General features: G+C 43.4%; 1 protein-coding gene across 11 annotated transcripts in view; it reads right to left on the bottom strand.

Moving 5' to 3' along the window:
* The window catches only part of NCOR2 (nuclear receptor corepressor 2), a 1,233,371-nt gene that overhangs the window by 543,041 nt on the left and 666,589 nt on the right, over positions 1-23,741 (bottom strand). For 10 of the 11 annotated variants that reach the window (XM_086942885.1, XM_086942883.1, XM_086942892.1 and 7 more), the window contains exons 10-11: positions 18,470-18,642; positions 5,513-5,606 (exon numbers count right to left, since the gene is read on the bottom strand). In XM_086942885.1, coding sequence (XP_086799011.1) covers positions 5,513-5,606; positions 18,470-18,642 — 267 coding nt within the window. The remainder of the gene's footprint in view (positions 1-5,512; positions 5,607-18,469; positions 18,643-23,741) is intronic. The other variant, XM_086942886.1, reaches the window with a different exon arrangement.

Below are 23,741 nucleotides of genomic sequence, written 5' to 3'. Positions count from 1 at the left end.
ATAAATCATTTTATAAGAGTATGAAATAAATAGATGGGAATTTCTGATTAATGTGAAGGTATTGTTTTCCGTTTGGAGAATTTAAATTTTGTAAGTTCAATATGGTGATACAATTGTTTTGGGTATGGGACTACCATTTAGGGGAGCCCGCATACATTTACATTTACAAAAATGTCAAGTTTGAGGTATATTTGAAGGAGTTGGTTAAATGTGTTTTAGGGATATTTGTATATCAATGGGAGATGAAACGAAACCAATAATGCCTGATTCATAATTTTAGTTTTTATTTGCTTAATTTATAGTTAAACGTTGGTTTATAGGTGATTTAGATATTTGTTTAAGAAAACCATTGAACTGAGATTGTGTCCATGTCTGAATATTCACTCAGATTCACTAACCAGAAGATAAGATTTTGGCTAGTAATTACTGCATACAAGCAACTTCAGAATGTTGACATGGTTAGATTCTTGTGATTATTGAGCATTCATAGATTTATATTGTAGGTATTTGACAAGTAATGTTGGATGGAATCTAATGGAAAGGGATTTGGAATTTGCACCTACCTTTTTTCACAGATTTCATCTCCTGATCATTTTGTGAAAGATACCATTAGCATTGAGGTGACATATTGAATTCATTGTAGATTTTAAGGGTAGAAGAATATGGTTCTTTTAGAGTAAAAACATTCTTTGGTCACTTAATAACAGTAGTTTAGACTGCCAATATTAGGATCTCTAGAATTACAATGTTGGTGTGGACTGGGGGCACATAAATACTAAATACTGATATAATCATGTAGTTCACTGATAAATATATAGGTAATATTTTAGAAAATATGTATTCAATTATTATCTTTTAAATGAAAAAAATGAATGCAGGATTGGTCCCATCATTTGCTATACACAACATTATTATTAAAGTCAGAGAATTGAAATCAATAATGAACGATTCATGATGACAGGGTTTGCTATAGTTGTAACTTCTCCTGAATATACACAAAACTTTTATTCAGTCATAACTCTAATGGATACATGAATCTGTTCATTGAACCATATGTAACCATTGGTCTGAATGGGAAATAATAGGTTTCCAATTTGGTTAATGATTTTAGCAATTTTGTTGCAATGAGAAAAACATGGATGGTTAAATTCTAGATTGATGTCTTCTTGAATAATTTTGCAAGAGTAGTGTTGTTTTTATAACTATTAAATGCTACTTATTGTTCAATGTACATTTCTTTACAGCCCAGAAGAAGAGGTTAGATCACAGCAAAACACATGTTGTTTGGGGTTTCATTGTTCAGTAATGAACTCCTGGGGAATTAATTTTAGCTTTTGATCGAACAGTTGTGACATTAACTTTAGCCTTTGATGTACATAAGAAATATTATAAAATAAATGTGTTGATGTTGACTTACATGATTGTAACTTTTAGACATCACTGAGTGTCATGAATTAAAATTTAAATATATGTTATGATCTTAATAAATAACCTATAGATGTAGTAATTAATGCAATAATCTTGATTAGTTGGCTCCTCAAGCAAGCTTGTAAATGAAATAAAGCATAATGTTTTTAAATACCATGATCTCGTAAGACCACGAGACAACACTGTGATTAAGGCATTCTTTAAAGCCATACAGAACAGAGGGAGCCAGAAATATGATCTAACAAGAACAGCAGATAGGATGCTCAAAAAAGTCTTCCGTTGGATCCCCACCGAAACTAGAAAGACGGTCACACACGCACTGGTAACCAGCCGACTGGATTACGGAAACACCCTTTACGCCGGTACCACAGCCAAACTACAGAAAAAACTTCAACGCATCCAAAACGCCTCAGCCAGACTCATATTGGACATCCCTCGTCAAACTCACATTTCCGGTCACCTGAAAGATCTCCACTGGCTCCCCATCAACAAGAGAATAACGTTCCGTCTCCTCACCCACGCACACAAAGCCCTCTACGACCTAGGACCCGAATGCCTCAACACGCGACTGTCCTTCTACTCCCCCACCCGCCATCTACGATCATCCAATCAAGCCCTTGCCGCTATTCCGCACATCCACAGATCCACCATGGGAGGAAGATCCTTCTCCTACTTAGCGGCCAAGACCTGGAACTCTCTCCCCACCCACCTTCGCCTTACTCAGAACCACCTTTCCTTCAGAAAGCAACTAAAAACTTGGATATTCGATAAGTAAATGCACCCGCCTCCCCAAGCGCCTTGAGACCCTCTGGGTGAGTAGTGCGCTATATAAATCTTTGAACTTAAACTTGAATATTACACAAAGCATAGCTGGAAAAGAATCTTAGACTAATAAAACACAGAAAAAGCCACACAATGTATCTGTGAGTTAAAGAAACTACATAAGACCTGGGGTCTTATGTAGTAAAACTACTGCGATGGAGATGTGATTTAATGTGACATTGATACCTAATAGGAAAGCAAGAAAATCAATGTCTAATTAAGAACACAAAAAATAATTGATCTTAGGTGATTGTGTGATATAGTCAAGAACTAATAAGACAGTGAGAAGCAAACTTATCTTGGAATATGCTAGAACGACACTCTTATAAGACTGTGAAATAAAGTAAAATGTAATAAAATCCATGAGAAAAGCATGATCTCATAAGACCACAATACAATCTTGTATCTAAGGCAGTATCTACAAAGACACTGTGTCTGGAAAGGCATTGAAAAACTCACGATATCGTCACAAGATGAAAACACAATTAAGACCTAAGGAGGAAGACATTACATCAGCTATATATATATATATGTATATAAACGCATATATACACACACATATACATATATGTAAACACACACACACACAAACACACACACACACACACACACACACACATATATATATATATATGTATATATGATAAAGATGTGATCTAATAGGACAATGATATAAAAAATGTATAGTAAAAAACAAAGAAAGACATGGTACCTCCGCTTTTAATTCATCTATCAGATAAACTTACAATCTAATAAGAGCATGAGACAAACACGGCATACGTGCTTGAGATAAATACATTTGCATTTTAAAGAATAAGAAACTGCCTGATGCTTTGATGAAGTTTGCAATGGTGGGCTAAGCATATGAGTATCAGTCAGGTTATGTAACTCTAACAAACGGTTCCTCTGTCCACTGGCTGGGATATCTGCCCAGAATTGTCAAAAAGAGGATTTGGACACAGATCTGAAGCAAAAAGATATAAGGGCTCATGTTCAGTTTTCATCCATTTTCTTGAAACATTTGTCCTTTTCACATCCACAGCATTTGATATGCGTAAAGAGATGTAAATGCAGAGCCCAACATCTCCTAGAAAAATAGAGCTTAGCTACAAAAAAATATGGGTATGTTTATTAAAACAGAGACTGACCCTAGGACGCATGAATCAAGCTCCCTTCTATAATGATCAATGAGCATATTTGTCTCTACAATGAGCTTAGTAGTTCTTACTCCAAACAAGTCGACACATACTAATCTGGCTGTCAATCGAAAAAGAGTTACTCGCCCAGGGATACACAATAGCTGTAATCGTAAACGAGATCTGCACAGTACTAAACTCGAATAGTAAAGTTCTGGACATGGCTAGTGCATCAGTCCAGATGGACATGCTGGAAATGCCAAAGCTCCCCAGGAACTGAATGAACCGAATATATATTACCACATTTCGTTTAGAGGTATCAAAGAAAATTAATGATATAATTCCATCAATCTAAAAGAGTATGTACTACTGGTCTGCCTGGGCGCCTCCTTCATTACATGACCTGCCATTTATAAGTGATGCGGACCCCCTTCTGACAGATGTCACTTATCATTGGTCTGGGGACTGTACTGCTCCATTAGATGGCGCTCCTAGATTATCGGTCCACACCTGGTGATGGGCTATCTCCTAGGAATGTATAGTACACCTCTACATTTTATTAATGTAAATGTTACTTTTCCTTTAAATCTTTTATTAACTGACACCAGGGTCCGCTTTATTCTACCTCACTACAGGTAACTGTCTTTGAACTCAAATACTCATGCTGTAGATAATGTGAATAGCATGTCATACATGATCAGATTCTATGCAGGACTATATGGTATATCTTTCTTAGTTTTTATTTCATAACCTTGTTCTTCAGGCATTTCTTGATACACATTTATGCAGGCTTTGTAATACCATGTACAGCTGAATATTAACAAAGTTATTATATTTTTGGGAACATTTGTCATGATACCTTACTTTATCATTTGGTCAAATAAAACAATACAAACAGTTGGAAACGAAACAAGCATTGGCAGAGTCAACAGCTCTTTCCTATGTGAGGTATTGGCTTTGTCAATGTTCTTAGCCATGTACAGCATGGCTGAAAGTAAAAAAAAAAAACCTTATAACGTGGCCAGCGCTGTTTGCGTCAGAACACTTTTTTGTTTTTTTAATGCCTGCTAGTGGGGAGGAAGGGTGTGGGCATCGCAGACAACGGAGGGTGTGGGAAAAACAAAGAGCTGTGACACGACCAGCGCTGGCACCGGTATCACAACAATTGTTTTTGTCATAGTAGATGGGGGGGGGGGGCGGCAACACTGACAACGGTGTGAGGGGGAGCACAGACAACAAAGGGGGGCTTGTGGCTGAGACAACAAAGGGACGGCAGGTGGGGTCAATATAGACAAAAATGGGATGTCTGATGAGAGACGGGGAATGGAAGAAGTGCACTAAAGAGACCAATGAAAAAAACACACTCAGGTAGAGTTCCAAAATCATAAATAAATTGAACTTGAACTAGAGTGTTTAACCACAAAGAAAAAAGTAACAGCTGAAATGAGCAGTGGAAGGACACATGCAATGTGTCTTTGCTCCAGGAGGGGAACAAACACACCAAGAGGAAGGAAGCCTAAGGCAGCTGACCAATAAGAAGCAGGTAGGGCTCTAAGTACACTGTTAGAAAACAATGTGTCTCGTAAAAGACAGGGCATGCCTGGTCTTTGGTGAGACCTAAAAACTGAGTCTGGTTAAAGTGAGATACGGAGCCACACAATGGATTTAACCCAGATCTGTGACTGGGGGTGAATGTTTGACAAAGCTCAGCATCCCGTCCATCATCTTTCTGTGTTGCTATACTGTGCCACACCCCTCTAAAAAGTTACATTTCCCCATATGCAAAAGACCAGTTTCGATCTGTAGCGCAAGAGCTCTTCATATGTAATGTATGAAAATATTAGAGATTTTTTGAACATTGAAGGCGAGATTTCTGGAGTAGTCTTAGTGAAATTAGTAACATTGAATTATCTATAAAATGCACATTGAAGACTCGCGGGAATGGTTACCTCTCACTAAATACGACTAAGTGGCACCACCAGGTTATGAGCCAATACCCTCAACATGCATAAAGCTCTCTGCAATGTGTGCATCAACCCAGAGATCTATACTGTTAGCTTTTGGTAAAAATGTGTTCACTGTTCACATCAGAGGAGTGAAAAGTAATGTCTGCAAACCCCTCTTACCTCCTGTTCAGAGAGTCCGTCAATAATTTCTGACACTTCGTGTTCACTGCGAGCCGCTGACAGGGAAAGACTACCACCTCTCTGTCCCACCCTACTGAGAAACAAGACAGATATATTAAAACAGGTAATACAGGTGTCAGTGCTTAATTTGTCAAATAATAAGTACCAGAACCCAAAATATTTCTCACTGCAACTGCCACTGCAACTTGCATCATTTGCAGTCACTTCCACACTGCCAAATACCAGTACCAACAACACCTGCTTACAATTACAGTCCTACAAATGTGACAGATTGGACTATACTAGGTGACCTACAGATCTAATAATGGCAGGAGCACCCTGGTATTAATTTATTTTGTTTGTGTGTTGAATTCTTAAACACGTTGATTGAGCCCTTAAAAAAAATAGTCTGACAATGCCACCATTTGGTGGGCTGCCATAAGTATGTGAAGAAATTATAAAAACTGGTGCTAACACCGGCACAAATTAAGTACTGTATATAACTAGATTAGCAGCTCTTCATAATTGCTACTCTCCTCTCACAGCAGATCCGGGGGTTAAGCATTCTTAGCTCGTTCTCCAGCAGCTTGGAAGAATATTCCTGCCAAGATGCACTCAATATAATACTTTCTTCCTTTTCACAACCGTCTTAAAACCTGGCACTTTGCCTGTAGCTATCCCATCAGATTTCTTATACATCTTCTTCACTGTGGAAACATTCAGACAGTGCCGAGGGGGAGAGAGAGAGAGAGAGCGCTTCAGAAACAACAACAATGACTGACTGATTAAAGGTTTTCTTGAGTGTGTGATTGATAAGTTTCCAGGAACTACAATTCATTTCACAGTTCTAACGCAGGAGTAGGAACAAATTGTGCCTCTGTTTTTATGTACTCAAAGTGCCTGTATTGAACTGAACTAAATTTCTAGATTCACATTTACCGAAAAAGTTGTGCAAAATATAAATGGTATTTCCTGTTATATGAAGAGTTTACACAATTAAGAATTTGGGTATAAAACACTATCTCCCATAAGACATACACTAGTGTACACTGCACAAGTAAACATGTTGGTAACATCCTTTTTTACGTCTCTCCTGGCGTTAGCAGCGCGCATGCGCTGCTAACACCATGCGAGGGCTTCTTGGAATCCATGCGGTTTAAAAAATCGTGTCTTAGCGCCGCCCCCAATTTTCATTCGTGCGCATCATTTGTCATCACGGATTATGCTAAATATAGTGTAATGAATGCACCAGAGGCCTTTTAATCCCTCCTGGTTGCCACCCTGACCTCTTTTTTTCCCCGCCCACCGGGATTGGATGTTTTACTGGCGGCGGTAGACACTGTCTGCTAATTAGTGGTAGACCGTTTTTAGGTCTCGCCTGTCGATGCGCATGCGCATCGAGCAAGCGAGACTATGGGGGCTTATCCACTCTTTATCCAACTTGCAAGGAATCGTGGCGATTCCTTGCAGTGCCCGTGACTTTTAAGCTCAATGCGCATGCGCATTGAGCTTAAAAGCGCGTGCACATGCCCCCAGCCGCCTGCCTTGCCTACTCTCCCGCCCCCTCAATTCTTGATTGCACGGCCGCTAGGCCGTGCCTCCCCTACTCTCCTCCTCCTACTCTCCTCCCCTCGCCGTCTGTTCCCGCACTCCTCCCACACCCCCGCTCCGCCCCCTCCCCTGCCTGCCATGTCGCGTCGCATTTCTCCTCCCCCCTCCCCACAGCTCCCCTACTCTCCTCCTCCTACTCTCCTCCCCTCGCCGTCTGTTCCCGCACTCCTCCCACACCCCCGCTCCGCCCCCTCCCCTGCCTGCCATGTCGCGTCGCATTTCTCCTCCCCCCTCCCCACAGCTCCCCTACTCTCCTCCTCCTACTCTCCTCCCCTCGCCGTCTGTTCCCGCACTCCTCCCACACCCCCGCTCCGCCCCCTCCCCTGCCTGCCATGTCGCGTCGCATTTCTCCTCCCCCCTCCCCACAGCAATGATGACCCTCTGTCCTGAAATGTGACCCTTTTTTTGTTTTGCTGTAGCCCGACTCAACCGTATATGAGCCTATACATGAGCACCAGTTGCATCACACCTGGACAAATTCATTTTTGTGGTACTCACGGGGAGATTAAATAATTTGCCCAGGATCATAGCATGTTGAGCCACGCTGAGATTCGATCATTATTCTCCCAATCCAAAATTGGCAGCCCGAGCATAAGGGCCACCTCCCTTCCCCCTTAGTCTCTGCTATTGTCTACTGTTTTCTTCTGTAACATTGTGCTCCTGAGCCCAATTACCTTGGCTGCTTCGTAACTCCTAAACTGAGCATCCGGCCATCCGAGAAACTGCCCCTCATGAGCGGTATCCCTGCACCCCAGCCTTCATGTGCCCCGCGTATGCATTATTTTACTATTATTCACCCCTCTCCCCCAAAATTGTACCCGGACCTGCCTACGCCCCACGTGCTGTCCGTGCGCATTTAAACTTCACTGGACTGGTCCCTTCTACCTGCACCTCAAAGCTCTCGGGTCGTGGCATGTGTGTGGCCTGAACCTGCACACTTTCAAACGCCCCTGGAGGGCACTTGAATCCCCGCTGTGCTATCTCTGGTATTTGGGAGCTCCGCCCCCTGCATTACACTGATACCGCCAACCCTACCACACGTTAAAGCAACCCGATCATTCTCACCCCCCCCCCCAACCATCCCTACTGATCCGGTGACTATTACATAAAGGTAATTGCGAGAACTGCATGCTGTGTTTGTCCACTTGGCTCCATTGGTTGCCGCTGAACCACACCACCGGTGTATGAAATCGCATTGTTGCATCTTTTAGACTACTCAGCAGGCCCTCTCGATTATTCTGACCGAATTGCCCCCTAGAGTGCATCTTTTGCTTATGTTAAATGAGGATTAAGATGAAGAATGTGATTTTGTGGATAGCATATACCTCCCTTGAAGAACTGTTTTTCCAGATCCGTGAGGAGTTCCTCTCCTCAGTCTACAATATACAATCCTATATCATTTATCTGGAGCCACATCCACCACCACTTCCACCACATCCACCACCACTTCCATCACCACATCCACCACCACCACCACTACATCCACCACCACATCCACCACAACCACCACCCCATCCACCACCGCATCCACCACCACCACCGCATCCACCACCACCGCATCCACCACCACCGCATCCACCACCACATCCACCATCACCACCACATCCACCATCACCTCCACATCCACCATGACATCCACTGCCACATCCACCACCACCGCATCCACCACCACCACCGCATCCACCACCACCACCACACCCACCACCACTACATCCACCACCACATCCACCACAACCACCACCCCATCCACCACCACATCCACCATCACCTCCACCATCACATCCACCACCGCCACATCCACCACCACCACCACATCCACCACCACATCCACCACCACCACCACATCCACCACCGCATCCACCACCACCACTGCATCCACCACCACATCCACCACCCCATCCACCACCACCACCGCATCCACCACCACCACCGCATCCACCACCACATCCACTGCATCCACCACCACCGCATCCACCACTACATCCACCACATCCACCATCACATCCACCACCACCACCACATCCACCATCACCTCCACCACCACTACCACCACCACATCCACCATCACCTCCACATCCACCATGAAATCCACCACCACCGCACCCACCACCACTACATCCACCACCACATCCACTACAACTACCACCCCATCCACCACTACCACCACCACCGCATCCACCACCGCATCCACCACCGCATCCACCACCACATCCACCATCACATCCACCACCACCACCGCATCCACCACCACATCCACCACCGCATCCACCACCACATCCACCATCACATCCACCACCACCACCACCACATCCACCATACCCACCACCATCACTTCCACCACCACATCCACCACCACTTTCACCACATCCACAACCACCACATCCACCACCACCACATCCACCACATCCACCACCACCACATCCACCACATCACCACCACATCCACCACCTCCACCACATCCACATCCACCACCACATCCACCCCCACATCCACCACCACCACATCCACCATCACCACCACCACCACATCCACCACCACCATATTCCCCAGATCCACCACCACCACATCTATATGTGTGTGGCTGTGTGTGTAGGTGCAAATGCAATGTTCTTGGATTTTCGTCACAATAAAATACAATGAACATAATCTTCACAAAAGTTATTTACAAACGTTTAAGCTATTGCCATTATAAATTACAATAACTTTTATTTAAGTATTAATTATTTACAAAATTAAAAGCCATTGTTATTTGCAATATCAATACATCTAAGTCACGTAAATACAACACACATTGCATTACAAATGCTATAGGTGTCACATTTGCAAAAGTTAAAACTATTGACATTGCAACTGACAAAGCTATTAATTTTGCTACTTTCAAAACCAACACATAAATAAAAAAAGTGTCATTTACAATACCAATAGCTCAAACTTTCCTAATGCGAGACCTATTGCATTTCCAATGCTTGTTTAATTCTATTCCACAGCTGCCAACGGTCACAGGAGGCAGTGTGTTTGTGTACACTAGTTTTGTTTTGTTCTTGAAGCACGCTATGCATACTTTCACTTTCCCACTTTCACACCCACCACTAGCGGGATGGGCTGCGCACCTCGTCGAAAATGTTTTCTCTACCTTTGGAATAACTCAACCCTTCCGCTCCCCGCCGAGGTATTAGAGAAATGGCATGTCAGCAGCTAGCAGGGTTTTGTCGACAAGAGCCTCGACGGTCTTCCGATTCTAAGAGCATACCTAGCGCCGTAGGGGCAGTGCAGTGAAGCTTTTCTATATGACATCTTCTCAACATAAAAGACTTGTGTAAATTCTGTTACCACCACCACTCATCCTGTTCATAAGGTTTCCACATTCTGCTAGACATGAAGATAGAGAGAAAATGAAGGAACCGGGAGGGCGATGGTATCTGCTCAAGATCACATAATTTAGTGACGTGAAGAGAGTGGATGTCTGTTTACAGTTAACCACTGTGACGGCGGGGGTAACTGTCTACCCTGACTGTGTTCAGAGAATAGCACGGAACCCCTTTTGTTGTATGCGTAAGTGGAAGGAGTATTTAGAACACCACCTAATACCGTATCCTCATATTCCCACATGCCTTCATGATGTACAATGTTGCTGCCTGCACCAAAGACGCACCAGAGTAGGAGCTTTACAGTCTTACATTTAAACTATTTATCTAGGTCGCCAATGAGCAACAGCAGGATTCACAAATGGTTTTAGTGAACAAAAAAGTCCTCGTAGAAACAAAGGGAAATTTAGCCCCCTTTAATCCGACTCGTTTTTTTTCATTATTTGTGAACTGTATGTACAGTCTTGAATAACGACAGGAGGAAGCGTCAAGGTTTTAGGCACGTTTCCGATAACAATACGGAAACAAGGAATTGTTTACATAGAATGCAACATATTTGAATTTCACGCAGAAATTAGAAATATTTCTTCTGGTGTACAGGCTCGTACCTCGGGAAAGCTCAGAAACGGCCGCATGTGTCAATCAGTAAAATGAATGTCTGCAGAGACTCGCAAGCTTGTGCGAGAGAACCTTACAGAGAGAAGGAGACGGTAGAGAGGAGATGGAATGGAGGGGCAACAGAGGGGCAAGGGGGCAGGTGTGACTAGAGGTCGAGGAATGATGGGGCGACGAAACAGAGGAACGGTGCAAGATTGACATGCAGGCAAGGGATAGAGAGAGGAGCGAGAGAGCGGAGAGTGTAGAAAGAAAGAGTAGGTGAGAGTACGAGAGAACGGGGGCGTGGAGTAAGACAGCCAGAGGAGAGGGGGTAAATAATGACAGACAGAGAGAAGATCAAGCGGGTGGGGAGGGAAGGAGCAGCAAAGTTGTAGCTACTGATTTCACTCAATTTCGTAGTTCATCCTGAATGTTCGTAACATCCAGCGATCCTCCAACCCTGTTTGGCTTTAAAGCCGACCCGGATATCATATAATATCTTAAGCTGGACTCTCATTTCCCATTAGGGCTGAAAGCGGGGACACTTCAGTGAGTGCGATTAAAGAAGGCCTCAATCCCCTCTTTCTCAAACCGAAGCAAGCATGCAGCCAACGTACAAGATGCACATTGAAAGGCCAATGATACACACTGCCATCATCCACTAACCCCATGCAGGAAGTGATGCATTTGGTAAGCTTGTCTAAAGGTTAAACCCAGGGCTTTAAGTGAGATGAAAAATCTGGGGGGTCTCTTAAAGGGGCATGGCTGATGCAGTTAAGGGCATGGCTTAAAACGCCTAAGCTAAAAATCTGTACTTAGCATAGTGTGCCGCATGCCTGGCATTTTTCTGCTTTGGTCATTGCATCCAGATATATAATAAAACAAGTAAGATTAGCTACAACAAGGCAGCGCTATTGGCTTTGTCAATGGTTGTTAGTTGCATAAGAGAAACAAGCATTGGCATAGCCAATAGGTCTCGCCTTAGGAACCCTATAAGTGTTTAGTTATCCACCACAATATCCTTCGTGCAACAACAAACTGTTGCATGGCTAAACACTTATAAGGTCCCAAAGGCAAGACCTTTTGGCTATGCCAATGCTTGTTGTCCCAGTGAGGGGTTCTCACTTGACCCTCCAGCAGTCAAGGGTACCTCAGTTTGCCAACAATTTCGCTGTGCCAACCATGCCGATGAAATGCCAGTGGATTTACTCTAGAGAGGTCATGACTTACTCTAGACGGTCGTAGTGGTTTGGAGCAAGACTTGGGTAGGGTCTCACCGGGGGCCTCGAAACGGGTCTCTATCGGGCTCTGTTTTGTGCCCTGGCACAGGCGGCCCACTTTTTTGTTCCGGACTGCATTGACTGCACTGCTCACTAGTATAGAAGTTACGGCATGACGACATGCCAGGTGAGCGTTGTAGGGGAAGGGAAATCCTTTACAGAGAGACATTTTCTCTCTGGATTTCCCTTCTCTTTTTTAAACTCTGTAGCAGCAACATTGTCGTGGTGTCACCAGGGCTTTAGGTGGAAGCTTTTTCAATAATATTCAAGCCATAGTTGCTGCTTATTTATCTTATGCAATTAATGACCATTGACAAAGCCAATAGTCCTGACTTGTTGTAGGTATGTTGTTTCTAGTTGTATCATATTTCTAGATGCAATGACAGAAACTGAAAAATACAAGTTGGGCGGCACACTATGCTAAACACAGATTTTTAGCTTACGTGTTTTAAGCCACACCCTGAATTACATTGGCCACGCCCCTTTGAGAGACCTCCCCCCCCCCCCCCAGTTTTTTTATCCCACTTATAGCCCTGGTTTGGAGACAGAGCCATGGCCTGACGCAGTAAACGCAAACAAACATGCCTCTGTGTTGGAAAGTTAAGGCAGCTCCAACGAAGCCCACCACGTCACATGACAGTTCGGAAGGTACCTTCAGTCAACAGAAGTCTCCTGATGAAGCATAATCTTCTCTCCGTACATTCGTCGGCAGCACCAAGTACATGCAACAAATACTGTAGTGTATATGGTCTCTTTATCGTCCGCCCCACCTATGTGTGTATGCTCTGCCCACCTGTCACATAACAGAAACCATAGCACTGTGATCTGTCTATGAATGTCAGTGAATATGTACAGATACTGCACATAAAAAAGCAAGGCAGGCCCTCTGGCTTTGTCAATGCTAGTTAGAATGAATTGCTTCCGTGGCCTCACATGCTTTTTCTGGGTGGAAAGGGCAATGCCAATTTCTGTAGTTTTACTTCGTAAGCGGGTAAAGACAGCAAGCACTGCTGCTGAGCCGTCCGGGCGAGTACCTGCCTGTGTCAGTGCTTGTTTGTATAGGTTGTCTTTGTAAAGAGCAGCAACATTAGCACACTGGTGCCACTCTGCATGAGGCATTTACACAATTGCTCACATCACAGAATTATAGGAACAGCCGCCTTATTTTTGGGGCTGGGCGTGGGATGCCCAGAGTAGCTGTCGTGCACAGTGTGGGGAAGAGCTGGCTTCTTTATGCTCTTCAGCCCTCACGGTGATTTATTTTTCAGTGACAGGATGTACCCTGGCAGCGCCTTATCAGCGCGTCTATAAACCACTATTTAATAATTCATTCCTTGACGTGAATACAACATTAGGGCTAAATAAGTACACATTGATGGGCAGATGAGCTACATGTCCAGTGGTCGCGGTGCATCATGGGAACTGTCACAACTAAAGTGATGGGTGAGGGAGGTGGAGTAGAGGTGAAACCACCTTTCAATAAAGGCAAAGTTCCCTAAAGAAAAAAGGCATCAGCTGTACATGTTAAATAAAACATTTTAATTTATCTGTTGGACGAGTCCAGTGATGTACCAAGAGGCTCTGACCCTTCTCACGGTGAACATATCTACGCCTACACTGTGAATATTACAACATGCTGCACATTTTAAGGTTCCACGTTGCAGATTCATTCCCAGACAGCAGGTCGAATGAGTGCTCTGCCTTTTATATGAAGTTGAATGGGGGATTAGTGTCAAGATTTTTTTTTATATTAGACAATCTTGGATAGTAGGGGCTCTCGTAAACAAAATATATATATATATATATATATTTTTTTTTTCTGAAATGTCTTTGATCATATTTATACCTTAGTTTGATCCTGGAGGAGATAGCATCAAGGCATTGGATTCATAGTATCATCTGAAAAAGTGAATGCCTAATATATATGAAATGTAGATATTTCATATTGATTCATAGTGAGGATGGTGTGAATTCTAATAAAGGTTAGTCGATGACTCCAAGAAATAAATTAAAATATATAGGAAGAGTGGGAGGCGTAACTCTACCCAGGCGGGGCTGGGGCATAAGGTTTCCTGCAGTTAAAAGGAGCCCTAAACACAATTTTGGTCCTAAACTAAATGTAGCATTTTATTTGAGAGAAAGGAAGGAGAAAACGATTTTTTTTGAGTGGTGAGCACGAAAAGCGTAAAAATACTCTGCAGACGCCAAGCCGATAAAATCAACAATCTTACAATGATTGCATGAACAGGCAGAGAGGCCCGGGACTCCTGATACGCAGGCAGACATAAGAGGAAGTGACAGCCGACCTTTGCACTGCTGAAGACGTGGATTTCAGGCTCCGGGGCTCGGCTCCCTGAGCCGACATTAAGTATGATTCGAAGTGTCACGTTTCAAGTTACTGCCATTTTTGTACCTGTAGCATCGCGTCACTATCATCACAGCGGAGAGGAGGGGTCCCTGGCACCGCCGCAAACCCATCTCTGCCAGAACCCTGCCAGATTTGCTATAAGAACTGGGGAGAGGTCCCTAGACAGGCTTCGCTGCAGTGAATGGCCCTCAATGTCAGACGCAGACCAGGAAAATAGCAGCAGGCATTTTCAATTCAGCGAAACCGGACAAAAAACAAATTACGAAAATTAAAACATCAACAGCCTGATTCATGAAAGACCCGTTTCTGCGAGTCTCTAATAGTGATTCATAAGGAATCGCTATTACAGGCTTGCAAAACGGGATTCATGTAGGAATAGCCAAAAAAAATGTGATTCATCCTTATTCCTTATTTGCGATTAGCAAATTGCTAATCGCAAATAAGGAATAACTCCCCATTCATTTTTTGGCCCATAGGAATGAATGGGGAGTATTTCTTATTTGTGATTAGCAATTAGCTAATCGCAAATAAGATAGCGATTTAAAGGGTGCCAGGGGTGTCCAGAGGACACCCTGTAGCACCCATTAAATGCTAATATAAACAGGGGTTGCGCACACACATGTCCGAAGGACATGTGTGTGTGCAACATGCAACTCAGAAAAATGCTTTTAAAAGCATTTTTCTGAGTTTTCGCTATTTACCACGAGGTTTGACCTCGCTGTAAATAGCGGCCCGAAATTGCGATTTCGCAATTTGAAAATGGATGATGAATTGCATTTAAGGAATCTCAAATAGAGATTCCTTAAATGTAATTCATCGCAAATTTGCGATATCGCTATTACCGATTTTTGCATTTGGGATGATGAATCCCAAATGCAAAAATCGCACTCGCAAAGGGCCAGATTGGGCCAGATTCTCAGAATCTGGCCCTTTGCGAGCGCTATTCAGCTTGATGAATCAGGCTGAAAGTGACTCAACAGCACATATCACTGTCACTCAGGGAAGGGAATCCATCTTGGGTAAGATGAAAAGGCGAGAGGAGCGCATTGGAAAGGCCTCACTTAACCAGCTGGCACCCTCAATTTGGGAAATAAGACAAAAATAAATAAATCAGTAGATGGCACTGTGTCAATCTATCCCTCCTCCCCCGCCCCCCACCACCGGGAAACATAATCTAGACTGGCTTCCAGGACTTCCATGGAGCTCTTGTTTAAGGGGGGCACTGTGTGAGGCTTGGCCCCATACATTAGAAAACATTCAATATATGTAAGCGAGGAAAACAAGTAGGGAAGTAGCAACCTATCCGTGAAGGAGCTATGGGAACCTGTAGCTTAAGACTACAGGGCTGCTCCAGGGAGCCGAGGGCACATGCAGCCGCAGGAGGGATCCGGGGCACACAGGCAAAAGCCCAAAGAGAGGAATAACTGGCAGTTAATGAATAATCAAGCCCAAGCTACAGGAACAAAAGATGGAGTGGGATGTGACTAAGGAATGAGTAAATGCAAACTCAGCTATCCCAGGGCCGAACAGGATGCAAGGAGGAGACAGCTGTCCTTTGGATTTAAAACCTTTCTCTTTCAGGGAGGGCCTATGGCAGTGCAGGCTCTTTGTCGATGACTTCTCCCAGGCGTCCGCCCCGTATCGACATATCCTACACAGGTGAATGTGGAGCGTGCATTTATTCTGTACCTTCACAGCATGTTTAAGTTTAAGAACTCACCAGATAAACATGAAGACAAAAGTTTGGCAGAAAAACGTAAACGCAAATATTAAGTCTATTTCAGGTCAGAGCCCGACTACCCAAGGGCAAGAATGGCCAAGTGCTACCAATTGGCCGCCCCACCTCGGAGAATGAGTCAGAACGGTTTCTTTAACTGATCTTTCAACAACTTTGTTCGCTTGTTGAGTAACATCCATTGTGAGAGTAAAATGGCCTTCTTTATTGCCCCTTATTAGTTAATAAGGGTCTGCCAAGCTATTGTAACAGAGAATCTGTCGAGGGATGAGGCGAAGTCGCTGCTTTCAGGCTTCCATCCGTTGACTGAGCAATGGTGCTGCTCTGTGACTGCAGACACGAGAAAGGTGAATACTGTCTTTTAGAAAAAGGTTCAAAAGGCGGCAAAATCCAAAGGCATAAAAAAAAAAACAAGGCAGTAAGATGGGATTCAAGACCTTGAAGGATGTTAGACTGCCCAAGGCTGAGTAGAACAGAAGTTAGAGGTCAGGAATCTAAAGTACCTGCCCCAGAATGAAAAAGAAGACACATCCATCATCTACCCTGGCCTCCTGGTATATGGTCGTAGCAGGAAATTACATCATGCGAAGTAAGGCAGGATCCATCTTGGATTGGTACAAACGTCTTCAAAATGACGGAGACTATAAGAGTGAGAGCATTATCCGAGCATCTTTCTTCAGGCATAAAACGATATTAAGGAGGACACTTAGGAGGTAGGTCCATACAACCCAATTCCAGTTGCTGTTCATGTCAACGCCTCTGCCATCATGCCACCAGCAGCATGATCTTGGTGTCATCGTGGTTCCAGAAGGACACAGTGAAACACGTGGACCCCACCCTCTGCCTGCTCAGAGCAGGCAAGGCTTGGGATGTACTGCCTCCATATATTCCATGTGACGCAAGGCCGGGTCAAGGAAACCAGCATCACCATGGCTGGCATTGGGTGATTTACAGCGACCAGTATCATCAAAGCTCCAGTTGCCGGCACAATGCTGGCTACTGATGGTGACAAAATCATGCATGACGGTTGTGAATACCCATTTTTGGAACAACCTAAGATATCCCTGGAAATTCCCTATAAAATGGATCATCTTCCGACGCTGTTGGAGGGAGCAGCTGGCTATGGGAACATGTGACTGTAAACTCTGGGCAAATGGTATCAGCCACTGAAACTTAATAAGGGAACTAAGAATTCTACCTCTTGACCAGCTTGTAATCCATCAGCTTGGCTAGGAAAGAAAAAATAAGGCTTCCTGCGCCAATCTATAAAAGAGTAACGACCCCCTAAGAGGTTGGCGAAACAGTGGACTTAGCTGCAATTTGTCCAGCACCAAGAACACATGGAGAGCAAAAAGCTATAAAGTAGAAATAAAGCATTTGAACATTACTGAAAGTTGCAGCCTTCTGTTTCTGTATGAGTTCCAAGTCATGAAACTGTGAGCAAATTTTTTAAGCACAAATTACATTATGGATGAAATTCTTTATATCTTTATAGAGATATTTAAATTGTAAATCTATTTGTTTGGCTGACCACTTTATGCCACGCAGATTCAAATTTCTAAAACAATTTTCAGACCAAACTGGTAAGTGGTCCAACCCACTTACTGCAGTCCCTCCTTCCGAGTCCAGCATTTAAGGAACCCCCTAAACTTTCATTTTCATCCTTCGTTGATTAACCCACAACGTATTTGTTGCCTCCATTCGCTTGCCCCATTTCCTCCTTCCCACTGCTGTTACTGAAGACTGCCCCAACAAAGTTGTGACATTGCTCGCACTCATGGTCATCAATAAACCCCATGTTCTCTAAACCTCCGGAGGCTCTTGCTACGAATTTCTTTACCTAGGAATTTCTTGAACTCCTTTCCAGTTGAGAGAACTTTCCATTTTGTCTTTCAAAAAGTGTGACTTGGTACAAAAAAATCTTGGTTAATTGCATTCCATTTATGATCTATGAAGCCATAACTTTTTCCCTACTGCCTGGATGGTTTATTAAATCCTTACCTCTGCATGCGTTCCTGCAGTTCCCGCTGCTTCCGAATTTCCGGGAACTGCTTCTCATAGTATTCCCGAACTTTCGTCTCCTTGGCGCGCCTTCTTGGGTTGTTCTCAATGCGCTCTACTTTCTTCTCCCAGGCTTCCATGAGCTCATCGTAACGCTGGCAGAACTTCTGCTCCTGGAAAGAGGCAACAGAGAGACTTAAACATTACAGAGGTACTCGCACATATGTTCAAGTATGATATACATGTCTATACTAGGGAATAGCACATCTGTGTTGATTATATACTGCTGTGATGGTTAAAGATATTCTGTACATGGGATTTGCATTTCTGATATCCACATCTAAATCTTTTTGTACGGATCCGTGATGACGGTCATGTTAAAAAGCAAAATACCAATAAAGATATTTAAACAAAAAAAAAGGGAGACTTGAACATGCAGTTCAAAGGGGAACTGCAATGGTCAACAACGGAGTAAACGCACTCCTCACTGAATGCCGAGCTGAACCATATACATTTTTTAATATCATAAATAGCTAGTGGGTACTGGAAGAAAACTGATTTATTGATGCTGGCTGCAGGTTTGAATCTGGACAGGGGAAAGCAATACATCTTACTTCAATGTATCAAAGAGGAGGTTTATGTTCTTCCAGTTTTATTCGTTGTCTTGGTACAATCTACCTGTTGGTCTCAACAATAAGAAATGTATGTGCTTCCAAATGTATTTTATACTTAAATCTGTAAAAAAAAATATCCAGAACAAGTTGCTGGACTCAACTGTAATTGTTCTGAAATCAATATTTCCATAATTCAATAAATCAAATGTATCAAGGAAGTTTCACATTTTAGGATGAGAAGTTATGCTTTAATGATTTGGAAGTTCATCTTTGTATCCATCTTGAAGCCACACCTATAGCCCTCTGATCAGTCTAGAGATGGTTAAAGGCAGTGACATTAACCCTTTGGACGCTATTGACGGAACTATTCCGTCACGCCCCTCGGGTGGGCTGTGCTCATGACGGAACGGTTCCGTCACAGCCCGCTCGCCGCGCCTGTGCGGCGCGGTTCATTAAGCGGGCGGGGCCGTGACTGAACCGTTCCATCACAAGCACAGCTCACCCGCGACGGAACGGTTCTGTCACCCGTGCAGGTGAGCCGCGCGCCCCCCCCCCCCCCCCCCGCGATCGTTAGCTCTGCGGCGGAATAGCCGCCGCAGTGAAGGTGTTAAAGCTTTTTTGGTTGGTAAACAATCAGGTGAAAAAGGAAGATGGGGGTTAATGAAGTTATGTAAGTATGTGGGAAGTAATATTTTCACAAGAAAAACAGTGTCATACAAAACAGTGACATTATCAGTATTCAATGATTTATCATCTCTATATGTGTGGGGAAGAGGGGATAAAACTGCTATTATTCTACAACCAAAATGGAAATCTTGTTTATCTGCAAAAGTATGGCAAATATGACGATGGTGGGGAAATGTGCAGGAAGACAAAAAGATGGGGGCTGGTGGAAGGGGGGTGGAGAACTAGTTACTGACCTTTGGTAATGCTCTTTCTGGTACATACTCTATCTACTATTAGATTCCTTGCTTTTGGACTATTCCCCAGGAGAATTTCGAGAATTGCGGTGGGGCAAAGAACATCTGGGAGAGTGAGGGATTGCCCAACGCAGAAAGGAGGCAATAAAGCAAGAAAGCCGCCAGAGTCCGCAGCACCAGGTTGTCCGGCAAAAAGCTAGTGTACGGCATTTGAACTAATAAAACCTAGAGTTCACTCATGCAACACATGCAGGTGATATCAATGAGAAAGGCTGTATTTAAGGTCAGAAAGCGCAATGAACAGCTGTGCATCGACAAGAAGGAAGTACAAAGGAGAAACTAAGCCAAGGAGATCCCAAATTCTTCCAGAACGACTGGCAAGATCTCTCTGGCCATGTCCCAGAGGACATGCACTTAGCATACTGTAGGGTTCACTCACAAAGAAACCACAGTCCAATCCTCCAGCTGGTTCAAGGTTTATTCTTGTATGGTACATTTTGACCATCTACAGCTGCATGCAAATCTCTTCCCAAGGCTACTCCACTCCAGCTGTGTTCTGCAATTCATCTGACTTGTGACCAGCAACATTCCAACCTCATAACATTCTGGGTTTATTACATCACCGGTATGTAAAGCAGAATACCTCCCTCTTATTACCCCAAAACAGAATAAAACGATTTTCTACAGCAATAAGAAAACCACATTTTCCCCCCAAATGGTAGGAAATAGGATTTACAGCATTTAGCGTGCATCTAAAGTACACTTACAGTCAAACTAAATAATGAAATAACAGACAAACACATTCCTGTGAAATGCATCCATCAAAACACAAACTGAACATAAAAATATAAGTTGATTAAACCTAATACTTCATCCAAACTGGAGGTTTCTCATACCTGTTTTATTTCCTCTCAGTTGAAATTCCAGCACCACCAGAAGAATCATTCACAATACTGTTCACACACACACACACACACACTCCTTCCTTAGAACATTTCACTATACTAGGTAGGCATACACCAAACTTCCCCTGTATCCAGAATGACAACATTCCTTTTGGTTTCCTTAATTTTAAAGGGTCCCATAAACTAGACAATTGTTTTCTTACATATCTGGGGTCCAACAGGATTCAACTTGGATGCCACCTTCCTGCCTCTCAACGCTCAAAACTAGGCACTTTCGTCACATGGTTTGGAAAAGTCCTGTGAGCTCACAATGTTTCTCTTAACGTTTCACACAAAGTCACTCTCAACGGCACAGCTATTTGTGCACTGGCCTTCACCAGTTTGTTCATCTCTCAACCAATCCATTCGACTGAGGCCTGTATAACGCAATACGTCAATGCGTTATGCCAAACTACTTAATAAACTTACATATCTCGGAGACAAATTGTCTGTGACAGTCGCTTCAGGAATACCTTCTGTGGAGAATTCCTCCCCCAAAAAGTCAATTACACCCTGTTTGGTTACAGAATGAGCGCACCTAGTAAAAACCCACGTGGTTGCATAGTCCACCAAGACAATGACAACTCTTGCTCATGATTGCAGAGATCAAAAGACCCAACAATATCTAGCCCAAGTTCAGTGGCGGTTGGTGAAACGTGTAATTAGTGAAGCGTTACCTCCTCTCTGAAATTGCAAGGAAAAAGAGCAAGGCAAGCAAGTCCTAGTGACTGAATGACTAGATTCATACATGTATAAATGCCAATGCCTCTTTTGAAAGGCACCATGTTAGCTATGGAGGCACCGATAAGAAAATGCATTGATCCCGCCCCATTTTTCCTGCACTTCTGAGGCCTGTTCAAGGGGTAGTGTGTTCATAATGACTTAATCACTCCTGTTATCACTCTATGTTAGTCATGTACACCCTTGTTTTCTCTATATTTCTCTCCCATCTGTATACACACACCTCATCTTTCCTCTTCAGCATCCTCTTTTCACTGTCTCCTGAAATGCACTACCTCGCATCTCCTTCCCTTTATCCCCAACATACAACACACCCACTCATCTGTAAGTACTGCATTTTCTTTTTCGTTCTCCTAGTCAATATTTTGGCCACTGGGCACCCCCTTCACACATTTGCACACAATCCCAATTACAACAGGAAAACGTAACCACTGCTCTGTGCACTCTGCAGAGAGGCCAATGATTGGATGACCATGTATTCTGAACACAGTTTTGACTCACAGGCACTGTGAGAAACCGGCACAGCCTTCACCCTCAATTCCAGAGCTCTTAATGGTGACCAGTTATAAACATCTGTAGGGGAATCAGTTCAAAGTATGCACTGTATAAGTGTACTAGGCTACGAGAAAAAAAAACGAAATTGGAAATAGCTAACTCTCTTAGGTAATGCAAGACTAAGTAAAGCGTGAAATATAAATAGAAACTAAATCGTTGACATAGATTACGTGAACGTTATTAGCCAAATGTGGGGAATTCTTCGGTATGTTGAGCCAGCCTGAGGCCAAGTACTCAGTTGACTTAGCATGCAAGCAAGTTTAACTGGTGAAATAAAGGTAACCGAGTGTGAGAAGTACACAATTCAACCGGATGGGAATTTGGACCAAGGTCAGGTAGATTTTTTAATCTAAAAAGAAACTGGAAAAAATCACTTTTCTCACTGGGCCTTCAATGTACGCAACTTGAGTTTATCTAAAAGCAAAGCTCAATTCCTTGCCATTGTCTGTAACAGTGGTAAAGTGATAACAAGTCTACAGTCTTTAATATGTAGCAAACACTGCCGTCTCCGGCAACAACAAAAAGTCGTAATATCTTACTTAATTTCCGTTTCCCTACATCATTTGCATGATATTTATTACCCTGCACAAAACACAGTAATGTATTTCATTACTTGTGCATAACTGATGCGTTCTCTTTCCTATAAAGTGTCAATTATGGGCCATCAACAGGGCCATTTGAATTATTATTTGGCAGGAGAGGGCCAAATTATGCGGCAGGGGTGAGTTTGTTATGCGGCAGGAAAAGGCAAATTTTGTGGCATAATGCAGCAAGTTCTGTAATAATATTACTTCATTATTTCGTCCTTTTTGAACTAGGTAACGCTGTATGGGCATTGGTTGTACCTCATATAACACTAAAATATAGGTTTAAGCAACAGAAAGGTGATCAGTCCAGCGTTGCAAAGGGCCTTCCACTGCGCAGCAACACGTGTCACATAATTTTTATTAACTTTTGCACCTTTTGAGCGTTTTTTTTGTTAAAATCCGCAGATCATGTGGCAGATGATGGATGACAAATGTGGAAAATCTATAATAATGTCAATATCGCCGTTGTCGCACAATCGCATAATTCCGTTGGACCTGGCTATAAGTGACACACAAACTGCAATGGAATGTCACATGTAGGCACGTTGAAAACATGTTGAAATACAGGGAGCTGAAAAACTTGGCTGCTACGAAGTTAAGTAATTTGCTCTCGTCTGCGCTGTGACTCTGCTCACCCGTTACCACATTTGCACCTTTAGCTTATGGTCAGTTTTTCTTCCAAAACACGTGTTTCAATACTCCAGGCAAGAGGGGGTGCTAGGTGGTGGCGTTCATGTACACTCTAAACACTCACCCAACAGCACCTTCTGCCCATCAGGCTGGTTCTGGAGTATGCCCACGATGCCTGAACGACTGACATGCTTTCCTCAACTCCTGCCTGTCAACAAGTCGCTGATCACACCCTGCCCTAAGAAGAAATGGGAACAGGGCAGGGTGCCTCCTCGCTGATT

This window comes from Lissotriton vulgaris, chromosome 11, assembly GCF_964263255.1.
Source record: "Lissotriton vulgaris chromosome 11, aLisVul1.2, whole genome shotgun sequence".
Classification (NCBI taxonomy): Eukaryota; Metazoa; Chordata; class Amphibia; order Caudata; family Salamandridae; genus Lissotriton; species Lissotriton vulgaris.
This window is presented reverse-complemented; position numbering and strand designations above follow the sequence as displayed.